The 12,351-nt window shown below is 38.6% G+C and overlaps 4 protein-coding genes across 8 annotated transcripts; 3 read left to right on the top strand and 1 right to left on the bottom strand.

The window, feature by feature from the left end:
* The first annotated feature begins 17 nt into the window (after nucleotides 1-17).
* LOC135165243 (protein ST7 homolog) lies at nucleotides 18-4,443 on the top strand. Of its 2 annotated transcripts, none has more exons than XM_064126342.1 (3): nucleotides 18-145; nucleotides 797-1,261; nucleotides 1,508-4,443. In XM_064126342.1, exons 2-3 carry the CDS (start codon nucleotides 835-837, stop codon nucleotides 2,629-2,631), a joined length of 1,551 nt encoding a protein of 516 aa, XP_063982412.1. In that variant the 5' UTR covers nucleotides 18-145; nucleotides 797-834; the 3' UTR covers nucleotides 2,632-4,443. The 2 variants fall into 2 exon arrangements, with proteins under 2 accessions (XP_063982412.1, XP_063982415.1); XM_064126345.1 differs by lacking the exon at nucleotides 18-145 and adding an exon at nucleotides 180-349.
* A 190-nt stretch (nucleotides 4,444-4,633) lies between these two features.
* Nucleotides 4,634-6,140, top strand: LOC135165249 (NKAP family protein CG6066). The gene is made up of 3 exons (XM_064126358.1): nucleotides 4,634-4,792; nucleotides 5,025-5,118; nucleotides 5,386-6,140. The coding sequence occupies exons 1-3, from the start codon at nucleotides 4,707-4,709 to the stop codon at nucleotides 5,959-5,961; spliced, it is 756 nt and encodes a 251-aa protein (XP_063982428.1). The 5' UTR covers nucleotides 4,634-4,706; the 3' UTR covers nucleotides 5,962-6,140.
* A 254-nt stretch (nucleotides 6,141-6,394) lies between these two features.
* Nucleotides 6,395-9,147, bottom strand: LOC135165248 (persulfide dioxygenase ETHE1, mitochondrial). Of its 4 annotated transcripts, none has more exons than XM_064126356.1 (8): nucleotides 8,857-9,138; nucleotides 8,152-8,416; nucleotides 7,749-7,839; nucleotides 7,540-7,684; nucleotides 7,281-7,466; nucleotides 7,056-7,144; nucleotides 6,748-6,958; nucleotides 6,395-6,640 (listed from the first exon to the last, which is right to left on the bottom strand). In XM_064126356.1, the coding sequence occupies exons 3-8, from the start codon at nucleotides 7,797-7,799 to the stop codon at nucleotides 6,564-6,566; spliced, it is 759 nt and encodes a 252-aa protein (XP_063982426.1). In that variant the 5' UTR covers nucleotides 7,800-7,839; nucleotides 8,152-8,416; nucleotides 8,857-9,138; the 3' UTR covers nucleotides 6,395-6,563. The 4 variants fall into 4 exon arrangements, with proteins under 4 accessions (XP_063982426.1, XP_063982424.1, XP_063982423.1 ...); XM_064126354.1 differs by having other exon boundaries at nucleotides 8,177-8,416; nucleotides 8,857-9,137; XM_064126353.1 differs by lacking the exon at nucleotides 8,152-8,416 and having other exon boundaries at nucleotides 8,857-9,147.
* Nucleotides 9,148-9,850: 703 nt separating this feature from the next.
* On the top strand, nucleotides 9,851-11,441 carry LOC135165244 (leucine-rich repeat-containing protein 15-like). Its single transcript, XM_064126346.1, has one exon. It carries the CDS (start codon nucleotides 9,928-9,930, stop codon nucleotides 11,224-11,226), a length of 1,299 nt encoding a protein of 432 aa, XP_063982416.1. The 5' UTR covers nucleotides 9,851-9,927; the 3' UTR covers nucleotides 11,227-11,441.
* Nucleotides 11,442-12,351: the final 910 nt, after the last annotated feature.

Raw genomic sequence — 12,351 nt, 5'->3', positions numbered from 1 at the left:
AAAAATATTCTTTATGTATCCTGCGCATGCGTGCATCACGACTATCAGCGTAAGTAAATAATGAAAGCTCCGGTTTGGTCTTCATAATTGAACTCCATGGGGTTGACAGATGCCGCAGAAAGCCTTCTACAGGAATAAAAAAAAGGTGAGCACTTGTTCGAACACTCAGCACCAACTCGCCAGAGAGAAATGCATTTCTTTCAGTTATTTGAAGCCTCTAAAACGCACTGTAACCTATTCTAACCTCCAAAAAGCCGTCATCATTCTCAAAAACAACAACATTGGTAATAGGACACATTCACTATTTGAAATGAATCGATGCCGAGTTAAAAAATTCAGAAATTCGTGGGTGAGTTAGTGCATATGTGATTTTTCGAATCATTGGCCATCTGATGTGGGTTTTCAGTGCTGATAATGATAAGGTATTAAATAAAAAAACATGCAACTAAAGCATGGTCTGGCAACTGAAAATCATAGGGGAAAAATTAGAAGATCCAAACAGCCAATAATTAATGAGCCTATTTTTCCTGGAATGAATAATATTTGTTCATTTATTTTTAGTTTATTGAAGTTTGTCGAACAGTAACATTTATCTCTGCTATTGATCTCTCAAAATTTTGGGTTTTGATCGAGGTTCAGTCTCGAACTTCAACTTCAACCTTAGAAAGTCTAAATTATAAAAATAATGGTGAAATTCCCTTTTAAACAATATAGAACGTAAATCCCCTCTACTGAACTTGTAAATAACTCAAAAGATTGCTGTCAATGCCATAGTTTCCTGAAAAATTTATTTCAGACTTCCGAGAAAAGCCCCAACTTCTCCGCCCTTCCTAGATGGCCCTTCTCTTCACTAGTATGTGGGACTCAACAATGTTCCTAAGCACTTTGACACCGAAATTCTACGTCGCCCTGACCGGCACCTCCTCCCTCATCTCCGGCCTAATCTTGATATTCGAGTGGTGGTACTTCCGCAAATATGGGACCTCCTTCATAGAGCAAGTCTCCCTGAATCACATCTCGCCGTGGATAGGAGGCGGAGAAACATCCGCCGAATCAGCAAACACACCGTTAAACAACGCCAACGCATCGTCCCAGCAGAATGTTCCCGAGTGCAAAGTCTGGCGGAATCCGTTGAATCTCTTCAGAGGTGCGGAGTATCAACGCTTCTACTGGGCTACCAACAAGGAGCCCCTGACTTATTACGACATGAATCTATCCGCCCAGGATCACCAGACGTTTTTCACGTGTGAGGGTGACACGGGTGAGTTGAAGAATTATTGAACATTTATTTGTTCTCGACGAATAAAAATCATAAGTCCCAATTTATTGCCCATTGACTTTGATATTCCGGTTATTGATCAACACATTAAGTGTGTCCTACACCGATGGAAAGCTTTCTGATAAATGCACGTTATTTTGTAACAAGGAATTCATGAACATTTGATAAGAAAAATTATTTCCATTAAATCAAGACTCCCCTCAAGTGTAACAGCTCACAAAATCACAGGTAAAGCCGAGTACGAGATAATGCAGACAGCCTGGCGCGAGCGTAATCCAGTGGTTCGCATAAAAGCTGCTCACAGTGCACTGGAGCGAAATTCGGATTGTGCACCAGCGTACATTCTCCTCGCAGAGGAGGAGGCGACGACGATTCTGGAGGCAGAGAAGATTCTCAAGCAGGCCCTCAAAGTCGCGGAAAATTACTACCGCAAGTCCCAAAACACCCAGCACCAGGGGACCATAGCAGAAGCCATTCACAGACGCGACACAAACGTCTTGATTTACATTCGTCGTCGTCTCGCCATGTGCGCCAGAAAGCTCGGTAAGTTGAAGGAAGCCGTGAAAATATTCAGGGATCTCACTAAAGAAGTCCCCCCAATCATGAATGTCCTTAACATTCACGAGAATTTGATCGAGGCACTGCTGGAGATGCAGGCCTACGCTGACGTTCAAGCGGTGCTCGCTAAATACGACGACATCAGTCTCCCAAAATCAGCGACTATTTGCTACACAGCAGCTTTACTGAAAGCTAGATTAGTTGCGGATAAATTTTCCCCGGATATAGCGTCCAAACGTGGTCTGACAACCGCGGAGATGTCCGCGGTGGAGGCTATCCACAGAGCTGTAGAATTCAATCCCCACGTTCCGAAATATCTTCTAGAAATGAAACCTCTGATTCTCCCTCCTGAGCACGTCCTCAAACGTGGTGATTCAGAGGCCATTGCCTATGCATTTTTCCATCTTGCCCATTGGAAGCAGATGGAGGGGGCTCTTAATCTCCTCCACTGCACGTGGGAAGGAACATTCAGAATGCTACCCTATCCCCTGGAGAGGGGTCACCTGTTTTATCCTTATCCCACGTGCACAGAATGCGCTGACAGGGAACTTCTTCCCGCTTTTCATGATGTCAGTGTATATCCTAAGAAGGAGTTGCCCTTTTTTATTCTCTTCACTGCTGGACTGTGCTCCTTCACTGCATTATTGGCACTTCTCACTCATCAGTACCCTGACACCATGGGATTTGTGGCGAGGGTTATTCTCGCATGGTTCAGCCTGCCATTTTATTATATTATGGACAAACTGGAGGCCGTTCTACCGAGTAATCTGTTGCAGCAGTTGTCGAGAATATAAGAGGACAGTAAGGGATATTTTTGAAATAATAGTTTTAAGATGTGCACCGTTTTTTCTGGGTTTTCACCAGTTGAAGAAATTTTTTTCATTCAGGGAGGGGAATGACGTGGGGAAGATATCAGCGTTTCTGGCAAGCGGAATGTTTTTTTTTGGGGGAAATAGTTAATTGAAGAAATTACTAAATCTGTGGGAAAATTAGGTGGAAAAAGTGATAGCGAAGTAGCTAGAAAATTTTATTGGGAATCTATTGAAATTTTAGAGAATTCTTGACAGAGATTTAGTTTCCGTGGGGATTTCGCAAACTAGTTGATAGAGAAAAATCAATTGATTTCTTCTCATTGTTCGAGTATTCTTATGATTTTTTTAACTTACTCGACAAGTTCAAGTCAAGTTTTCAGAGTTGTTTTCATTGACTTTTTTCTATCAAATTTTTAGTAGAAACCGTGCGAAAACGAATGAGATTTCAAAAAGAATTACCTAGAACTTCAATTGAGTCCTTAGAATGTTTAGAATTGAATAGAATCTTCTAACGAAATCGCTAAGATTTTTTTTTAGTTTTTTCATATGTGGTTTCTGATGAACAGGTCATGAGATCCATCTGAAAGCCATGGAAAGTTTTATTCGGCGGATTTTAGTTTCAAAAAAATGTGGCTACGAAAGTCATTGGAAATTGACATCCCAAGTTATTGTGATTTTTAAAATTCTTCTTTTGTTGATTAAATTATAACGATTGAGCTCTCGAGCTAACTTAACGTACTTAAATGAAGTTATAACTGATGAAGGCTTGTACTCAGAGCAGTCTCTCTGATTCCTTCCGACTGGGGGTGACAATTTAGGAACAACTGTTCCTAAAGTAATTATCACCTTCAGTAGTTAAGGCATTTCGCTCGAGGGAACTAAAAAAAATATTCACCTTTTTTTTGTTTTATTTAAAGTAATTTATCCTATGGATTTAGTTTACTATAAACAAAAAAAGCGAAGTAATAAATTACTGAGGAGGTATTGTCGATCTTTCGGAGAGACTGCTGGGTAAAAGGGCTTCGAATGAATCAGTTTCAAATATTTCGTACTATTTTTTTAAGATTCTTATTTCTCTATTTTGTAGCTAAAATTGACACAAAATTTCGCATAATTTATTTCTATTTAATCATTTTTTCCAACGCCATTTTGAGGAGTACAATCAATCAGAATTCACTCAGGTCTTCAGTTTCTTTCCCCAGAGAATTCTCCATTCTCACATTATCGTCTTCGATTTTTATAATAACTTTTATTTTTTTCTAAATGCATAATAAAAAAAAATGGATTCACTAAAATACTTTTTCTGTTATAAAAGAAAAACTGAAGGATGATTTCATTAGTTTGAATTTCATTTTCACCCCGTGGAAGATATTGTTCAAAAATGATATTTTATTGAATTCATTTTCATTTAAAAACAGAACAAAAAAACATTTTTTTGTACAAATGTTTATTTGGACACAAAAAAAGGGGTAACATATCGTTATTTCTATCGTGACTGATTTTTTTTAATTTATAGAATCTCTTCTTCTCTTACGTAAAATAAGATTTTCATGAGTAATTAGTATAAATGTCTGTTGCAATGTACAAAAAGAGAAGAGTAATGAATAAGATACTAGAATATCTTATTAATATATTTGCTTCCACTTGTATGTACTCATTCTTCCCTGATGTACTGTCGCGCACACGAGTGAAATCTCTGTGCTTTACACTGAGTTTTGAGGTATTGTAAAGTTGTTGTAATGGAGTAATCATAATTATACAATGATGATGGAATAAATGTGGATAGAAAAGCCATTTACCATGTGATTTATTTTCGCCAACTTAACTAATTAAATCGTTTGTACAAGATTTGTACTGGTTTGTACTCAGCTGAAAGCATATCGTTTGTTTCCCATTCATTTTCAAATAAATATTTAAAAATCCAACAATTATAACTACCTCCTGATGATGAGAGATTAAAGGGGAGATTGCTGACGCGGTGAACGTCTACCTTAGTCCATCCTCTTTAGGCGGGGACTTCTTATTTCGTTGAGAACCACTGTCAACATAACAATCTGATGGACGGACGTCGAAAGGATCGGGAGCAGATTGGACTCCTCGGTGTTGACAGAATCTGGGCCAAATCCCCCACAAAATTAGAAGAGTAAGTCACCCATGTCCTCAAGTATAAAAATATATCGTTTGAATCCTTGGGAATCTCCTGGTGTTCATTCTCGTGGGATATTCTAACCTCAAATTATGGACTCGTCATGACAATATGAAAGCACCATTGAATATTGAAACATCGTTGCTTTCATTGAATAAGAACCTTTTACTAGTTCCTGAGCGTATATTCTGATACTAAATAGGTTTGATAAACATTTTTTTTTTCTTAGGACTGATGATGAAGATGAGACCGTAAACAAAAATAAGATTAAGGCTGATTTATCGCCGGAGAGCAAGAAGCGAAAGAAAAAGGAGAAAAAAAAGGTGAATACCAATCATTTGTTTTTTTGGTGACTATGTTGCAATTTATTTTATTTTATTATTCTTTATTTTCTATTTATGTCAAGTCAGTGTCAATGAGATGAAGACTTTGAATGCTAAATTGTTGTAAAGCTTCGAGCACAAATAATAAGGAAATGTTTCCTCTCTGAGCTCTCCATGTGTTTTTAAATCTATCTATGATATTACATTAAATTTTCAAATCTGTTCGCACTTTGATAAATAAAAATCCCCTAATAACCTTTCTTCCAGAAGAGGAAAAAAATGAAGAAAGAAAAAAAATCGAAGAAAGAAAAGAAGAAACGAAAGAAGAGGAAGCGAAAATATTCTGACAGTTCCTCAGAATCAGAATCCTCAGACGAATCGGAGACGTTGGAGTGGGTGGAGAAAGATAAATTATCTGAGAAACCAAAGAGACGAAGGACATCATCATCAGACGACAGTGGAGACGATGGAATAGTGGGCCCAATGCAAAAGCAACATGTGACCCTTTCAGCTAAGGACTTCGGTAAGGCCCTTCTACCTGGTGAGGGTGCAGCAATGGCTGCCTTCGTGGCTGAGGGAAAACGAATTCCCAGGAGAGGTGAAATTGGTCTCACCTCCGACGAAATTGCTTCCTACGAATCTGTCGGTTATGTTATGAGTGGTAGCAGACACAGGCGAATGGAGGCGGTGCGTATACGTAAAGAGAATCAGATTTATTCGGCTGACGAAAAGCGAGCTCTGGCCATGTTCAGCAAAGAGGAGCGACAGAAGCGAGAAAATCTAATACTAGGACAGTTCCGGGAAATGGTGACACAAAAATTAGCTCAAGAGCAGAAAAAATAATTGATCATTTCTAATTTGTAAATATGTTTGGGACATGTTGTCTCTCTGAGAACTCGTTATAGTTTTAGCCGACTAATTTATTGATTAAATAATGATTAAGAGATTGAAGGAGAGAACTGTCATTTGAATTATTGCGACGACTTGTCACGATAACACTTAATAAAGCCATTTTTTATAAACTGTTATAGCTACTTAATTTTTATCAAGTGATCAGGGATATACTATATATCTTGTTATACATCTTGCTTAATGGTCATTCTTTTATCTTAATGGCTGACCTCCAGACGCGTCAGCCCCTTCTTCTAATCCTTTTTATCAAAACCTAGCGTTGCCCCTATCTCAACGCGTGAATAACGATAAAAAGTTCCATGTTTCAGTATTTATCGAATCAACAATTTCAAGAATGAAAATTTAAGGATTAATAACATGTCCATTAAGAGTCAGTAGCTGTTAACCTTTAATTATTTACAATTTGATTTACTTTATTCATCTCTCATTTTACGTATTTATAAACTCCTGATTAGGAAAAGTTCACTATATACAAAAAAGTTTTATTTCTTCTCAACATGATTCAAAAATATTATACACCGTTGATGGATATCTCAGTGCTTCTTCTCTTCTGCTTCTTTATCCATGAGCTCATAAATACCACAAACTCTGTTCGCCGGTACAGCTTTATCTAAAACGTAATTAAAAAAAGTTGAACAAATTATCTGAAGTGGAGTCTATCATCCACCTAGAATTATTATCACTGCAAAGAAGAATTTTATCAAACACGATAGTTACCAATCATTTTAGGATATGCTAGATTAAGATTCTCCATGATCCTGACGAATTCATCCAGAGGTTTCGTCAACCGCGGATTGTAGGCGCGTTCCTCAGCAACTGTCGTCACTGTTCTTCCATAATAATCGTGGGCTGGATACAGACGATAATTTTCGGGTAGGGTAAATATTACTGAGTGCACAGAATTGTATAGAGCACGTGGCGAGCCACCCTGCAGAATTAGAATAAAAAATACTTTCGTAATGACAGCATTTTCCATCAGCTGATCTTTAAAACAATATTTCTTGACCGGAAAAACCGTGAATTACCTGAAAATCCGTTCGTCCGCAACCGCGAATCAAGAGCGTATCACCAGTGAACGCAATTCCTTGTTCTTTGCATACATAAGTCACACAACCTGCAATTATCAAATTATCATTTTGCAATAGAACAATTAATGTTGCTCTCAGATGAATTCGAGAACCGAGAACTTCCCTAAATCCTGATTTAGAAATTCTACCGATACAGTCAAAACATGGGAAGTAATGTCTTACCTTCTGTATGACCTGGGGTAGGACAGGCCACCAATATGTGTCTCCCAAATTGAACTCGATCTTCTGGATCCAGAAGTAGATCCGCTCTCGCACCACTACTCCTCGATATAACTGATTTACAACCTGGTACTAACGTCTTGAGTTTTCCAGTCCCCGTTATGTGATCCGCATGCATATGAGTATTGACTTAAATGTTCAGAAAAATGATAAACACTCCCTCTGGAAAATTACGATATTTAATCATTTATGTTCTACTCACGGGCATAGATCAATTCTAAATTTAATTCTTTTATTATCGTAGCATCTCTGTCTGCCCATTCGATAACAGGATCGATCAGCACCGCTTGTCTTTGTGTTATGTCAGCTAACAGGTATGTGTATGTACATGATACTGCATCGAAGAACTGTTAATTGAAAGTTAATCAACATTAGTCGAGCTAACGCGTTAAAACAGCCGATGCTACGCACTTGTCGAAATAAAAAATCCTTCGAGAACGGTATTGACTCACTCAGGGTCATCTTCTTGTTGCACGTTTCCAAATAACGTTCACTTCTAGGCCTATAGTTACAAACAAAAAATTATTTTTAAGATTTACATTTGACAGGTAAAACGACGATAGTGTAAATAACCTGAGTTTGGGGGTTCCAGTACTTTAAATAAATAATTTAAAAAAAACTCTGCGGTCAATCCTTCTCTCTAAATACTTCTCAACATGTTGAATTATGTAGCAGAAAAAAATGGAGTAGAAAATTCACTCATAAAGATTTTTTTAGAATCTTCGAATTTCAAAATTTGACTGAACCCCATGTAATTTGGAGATTAAAAAATAATTTAATTATAAAACAAGAAGAACATAAAGATGGAAAATACTGTTTTATCAGGTTATCGTATGCACCTGTGCGATCGTGAAACGAGAGATGACTAGTCTATTTCAATCTGCCAATATGAACTTCCTCCTCCTCCCCTTCCCCACATTCATCAAGCGAAGAATTTGTTTTAGTCTCTCCTATCATGATTTATCACAAGGCAACTCAGGTACAGTCACTATGAAAAGGACGACATAACGAACGTGGGAACTTGTCAGTGATTCCAATTTTTTTAGAGTCTGAATGACAACCGCTGATAGTGTCAACAACTAATGGCGCGGGAAAGGACAAGAGATGATTAGAATGTTGATTTAACTGAATTATCATTGAATTCGTGGGGTAGAGAGCCAATAGTTCGCGATTAATTATTTATCCGACCGCTGAAAGAGACAGTCAATACTTAAAAATCGTTCAGAATGTATCCTAACCTCTAAATGTCTCCTAGAAATATAAAATATGAACAAACTGTTCAGGAAGATTGGAATGCTTAGGACGAAAGGAATCTTCAATTAATCTAGTGGTAACTAAGACATACTATTGACACATATTGAACATGAGATGCCTTATTTTTTAATATGAGTTATGTCAAGTTTTTTTTCGAAAAAAAATACATTATTGGTGAAGAAATGGAAGAAAAAACATTGGAACTTCAGTTCGAATGACGATTATAGACCAAATGACAGGTGAGAGTGAATATTTTTCAACGAACCAAATGGGATAACAGCTTTTGTGCTGGAGAACCCCTCGACAACGAGATAGACATCTCGTTCCCAACTTCAAGAACAGAGTTCTGTTCATGTTGGTGAGGCGAGCCTAATTATTCTCAGGAGTTCCTGCGTTCAATGTTGCCTATTTAATTAGAAAACACCAGTTGCTTGAAGTGGCACAAGAATATTCACTGTGACGTCATTGTTCGCTGTATTCTACTCAATTGTGCCGACCTGACTTAAAGATAACTCATCTTGGGATCGAATTCGCTGATTATAGTATAATCAAATGTTTAAAGTATCAGAATTGGTGCGTGAAATTTTCCCAGAGTAAATACTTGAGGATTTCAGCGAATTATAGATTTTGTAATTGCTTTACAATATTTGTAATCTAGAATTTCTTGTGGACCAACAGCTGTTTTGTAAGGGATCGTCGTCGTATCGTGGGTAAAGAAGATTTCACGATCGATACAATTTGAAACCCCGGGGCGTGTTCAGAATATTTTATCAATAAAAAAATTAAAAAACAAAGGATTAACAAAAAGAATTGAGTTTCATCGCAGAGATCGATCAATAAAAATAGGCAACTGTTGGAGTGAATGAGTACCACTAGATGAGTCTTCTTCACTTAATGAACATTTTTTAATTTAATTTTCGACTGATGTTGTAGTATAAAAATTACTGGTTTATAACACATAAGCTGTTAACGTAAATGGGTATAAATAAATAAAAACTCGATCTTTACTTCGTTTTTCTATTTGAACTTCCGAAATGTAAAGATTGAATTACTGTTCTAAGATCAATTTTAGTTGCCAAAAGACGTGAGAAAAAATTCGCAATGATGTCACCTACTCCCCCCAACTAATCTTTTGACATTCAAAACACATGACACCTCAACTACCAGTGATGAAAGTTAATCATCTAATAGCCGTTTCCGTCCGATCAACGTGGTAATTGAATAAAAGTGAGTGTCACCAGCTTTGGCTGACCGCCTCATTGTCACATGTCTCCATTCGTCCCTCGGACAACTATTAACGTCTCCAAACGAATAGTCACCCGAAAACTCTCAAGCGATGAAGACGCTCATCACAATCCTCCCGTTGCTATCAGTGCTCGTGGTCCGGGCCAACAATGACAACGGCACAACCGTGGAATTATTCTACGGTCTTCGAGAGACAACACCAGTTCTCGAAAGCACCCTCCAACGTAAGTGGATAAACGACCTAAACCTGAATTTCAAATCATCCTTGATAATCGGACCCAGTGCCTTCCAAAATATCACATCTGAGCTGATTGGTTTGACCTTCACAAATTCCAATACATTATGGCTGGAAGGAGAGTCACTGATTGGATTGAAGGCAAAAACTCTCTACATAAACAAAGCAACTATCAACTTGACGGATAACTTGGTGGTACCGACAACTCTAAAGGTTCTTACCCTGGACGCCTGCGAGACTCCCTCAACTCTCCTGGGAATCCCCCGTTTATTTCCGGATCTCGAGGAGCTGCATCTCTATGACAACAATCTTCCCGTCATCGGAACGAAGGCTTTTGCGACGATGAAAAATCTGAAGAGACTTGGCCTGGTGCTCAACAGGATCACCACCCTGGAGCCAGGATGTTTCAAGGGACTGAACGAACTGCTGGTCCTAAATCTATCCAACAATAGGCTGACATCGCTGCCAGCCGGAGTCTTCAATGGATTATCCAAATTGAAGCATCTCTACGTGGATAACTGCGAGGATCTCAAACACATCGACATCAACGCCTTCCGGGGAATGTCGTCCCTACGTGAACTGTGGCTCCAAAATAATGCCCTCGAGACACTGCAAGTGGGAATGTTCGATGAACTGCGAACACTGGGTGCTCTTCTGCTAGAGTCCAATAACATCACTCATGTTCCGAAGGGAGTCTTCAACAAGGTGAAGACCCTTCGAGTGATTTCCCTGAAGAACGCGATGATTTCGTCAATCGAGCCCAACGCTTTTTCTGTACTCAACTTGGAGTCGCTGGATCTCAGCGGTGGAATGCGACAGAGAGCCCTGGAGAGCGGGATCTTCACTGGTTTGACTGTCGAGGATTTACATCTCCGGGGAAATGGCATTCAGGAGATAAAACCACACGCCTGGGATGGCCTCTTCGCTGAAACGGTCAATTTGAATTCTAATAATCTAACGAAAATTGTTCCGGAGTATTTTGCTGGGCTCAACACTTCGACCCTTTATTTGTTGGCGAATGGAATTACGGAGATCACCCCAAATGCGTTTGGGAATACGCAAGTTAAAGAAATCGATTTCAGGAATAACTCGATTAAGACGATTGAGAAAGCAACGTGGGGTCTTCCGGAATCTGTCAGAATTACTATAGAATAATTTCAGTATGAAGTACCAGACTCTTGATCAAGCAAATGAGATAAGCTTAAGTCTACTGGTGTGCTATGATCAGTACCTAGAATACATTCACATACTCCATCATACTTACACATAGACACGATATTAATGTAGACACTCACATCTAGAGCCTGTCCCAAACAGACAATGTAACAGTTGATCGTAATACAATGTTCTGTGCAGACAAATCTACTTTACGTTTGTTTCAGTCAATTTATTTATTCCAATCATCTTCCAAGTGATCTAATTCACATATAGAGAGAAAAATTGAGTAGAATGGCGTTGCATTATGGCCCTTCGATAATAACTACCCCATCATTCAGTAAAATTTATCGAACGTTTAGGTAAATTTTACTAAACAGAATATTATCAAATGATGCAGTAATGTCTGCTGAACTTCTCTCTTTGTGTATTAACTTCTCAGGGTATTGATCTAGACCTCCAACAACTGTTTCCGTTGGCGCATTATGTGAGTAAAATATTTCGTAACTGGCAGGTGAAATTAATTTTCATGATTACTGTTTTATCGTCCAATTTATAATAATTGTTCTGTAATATGTCAGTGCCCAGTGAGCCCTTCGTAAGTGCTCAGCTCTGGGGGTGGACTCCCCGAGCCACCACTTGAGCTGCCGTCCCTCTTCTGGAGGTGAGAGAGGGAGAGCGTTACACGTGGAAGGGGATGCATGGGAATCTGGTAATCAAGGAAAAGCCATAATATGGACGGAAAACCAGGAAAAGACTTGACGGGGAAACGATTCTCCTCGCCCTCGAGGGACAGTAGTGGCTTACGCAGGTCAGCACTTAGGGAGGGTAATGCATCGCTGTTTGTGTTTTGAAGGTTCATACATATTCAGAAGGGTATTTTTTATTGACTCGGTCAGTACAACCCCTTAGACCGGCCAGAACGATTTAATCAAAACTGAACTTGTGAACTCATGCAGAACCTTTTGGATGATTATTGGGAGATTCGAAAGAAAAATGTTTCCCTTCCAGAGGGTGAGGCTGTCTACATTTTTTTATTCTCAATGCAACAAAATAAAAATAAAATAAAACTTGAAACTTTTATTATCAGGACGCAAGTAGGTGGCTTTTAGAAGAATGGGGTTT

This window comes from Diachasmimorpha longicaudata, chromosome 8 (genome assembly GCF_034640455.1).
Source record: "Diachasmimorpha longicaudata isolate KC_UGA_2023 chromosome 8, iyDiaLong2, whole genome shotgun sequence".
Lineage (NCBI taxonomy): Eukaryota > Metazoa > Arthropoda > Insecta > Hymenoptera > Braconidae > Diachasmimorpha > Diachasmimorpha longicaudata.
Note: the sequence above shows the minus strand (reverse complement) of the source record. Positions and strands in the feature narration are given on the sequence as shown.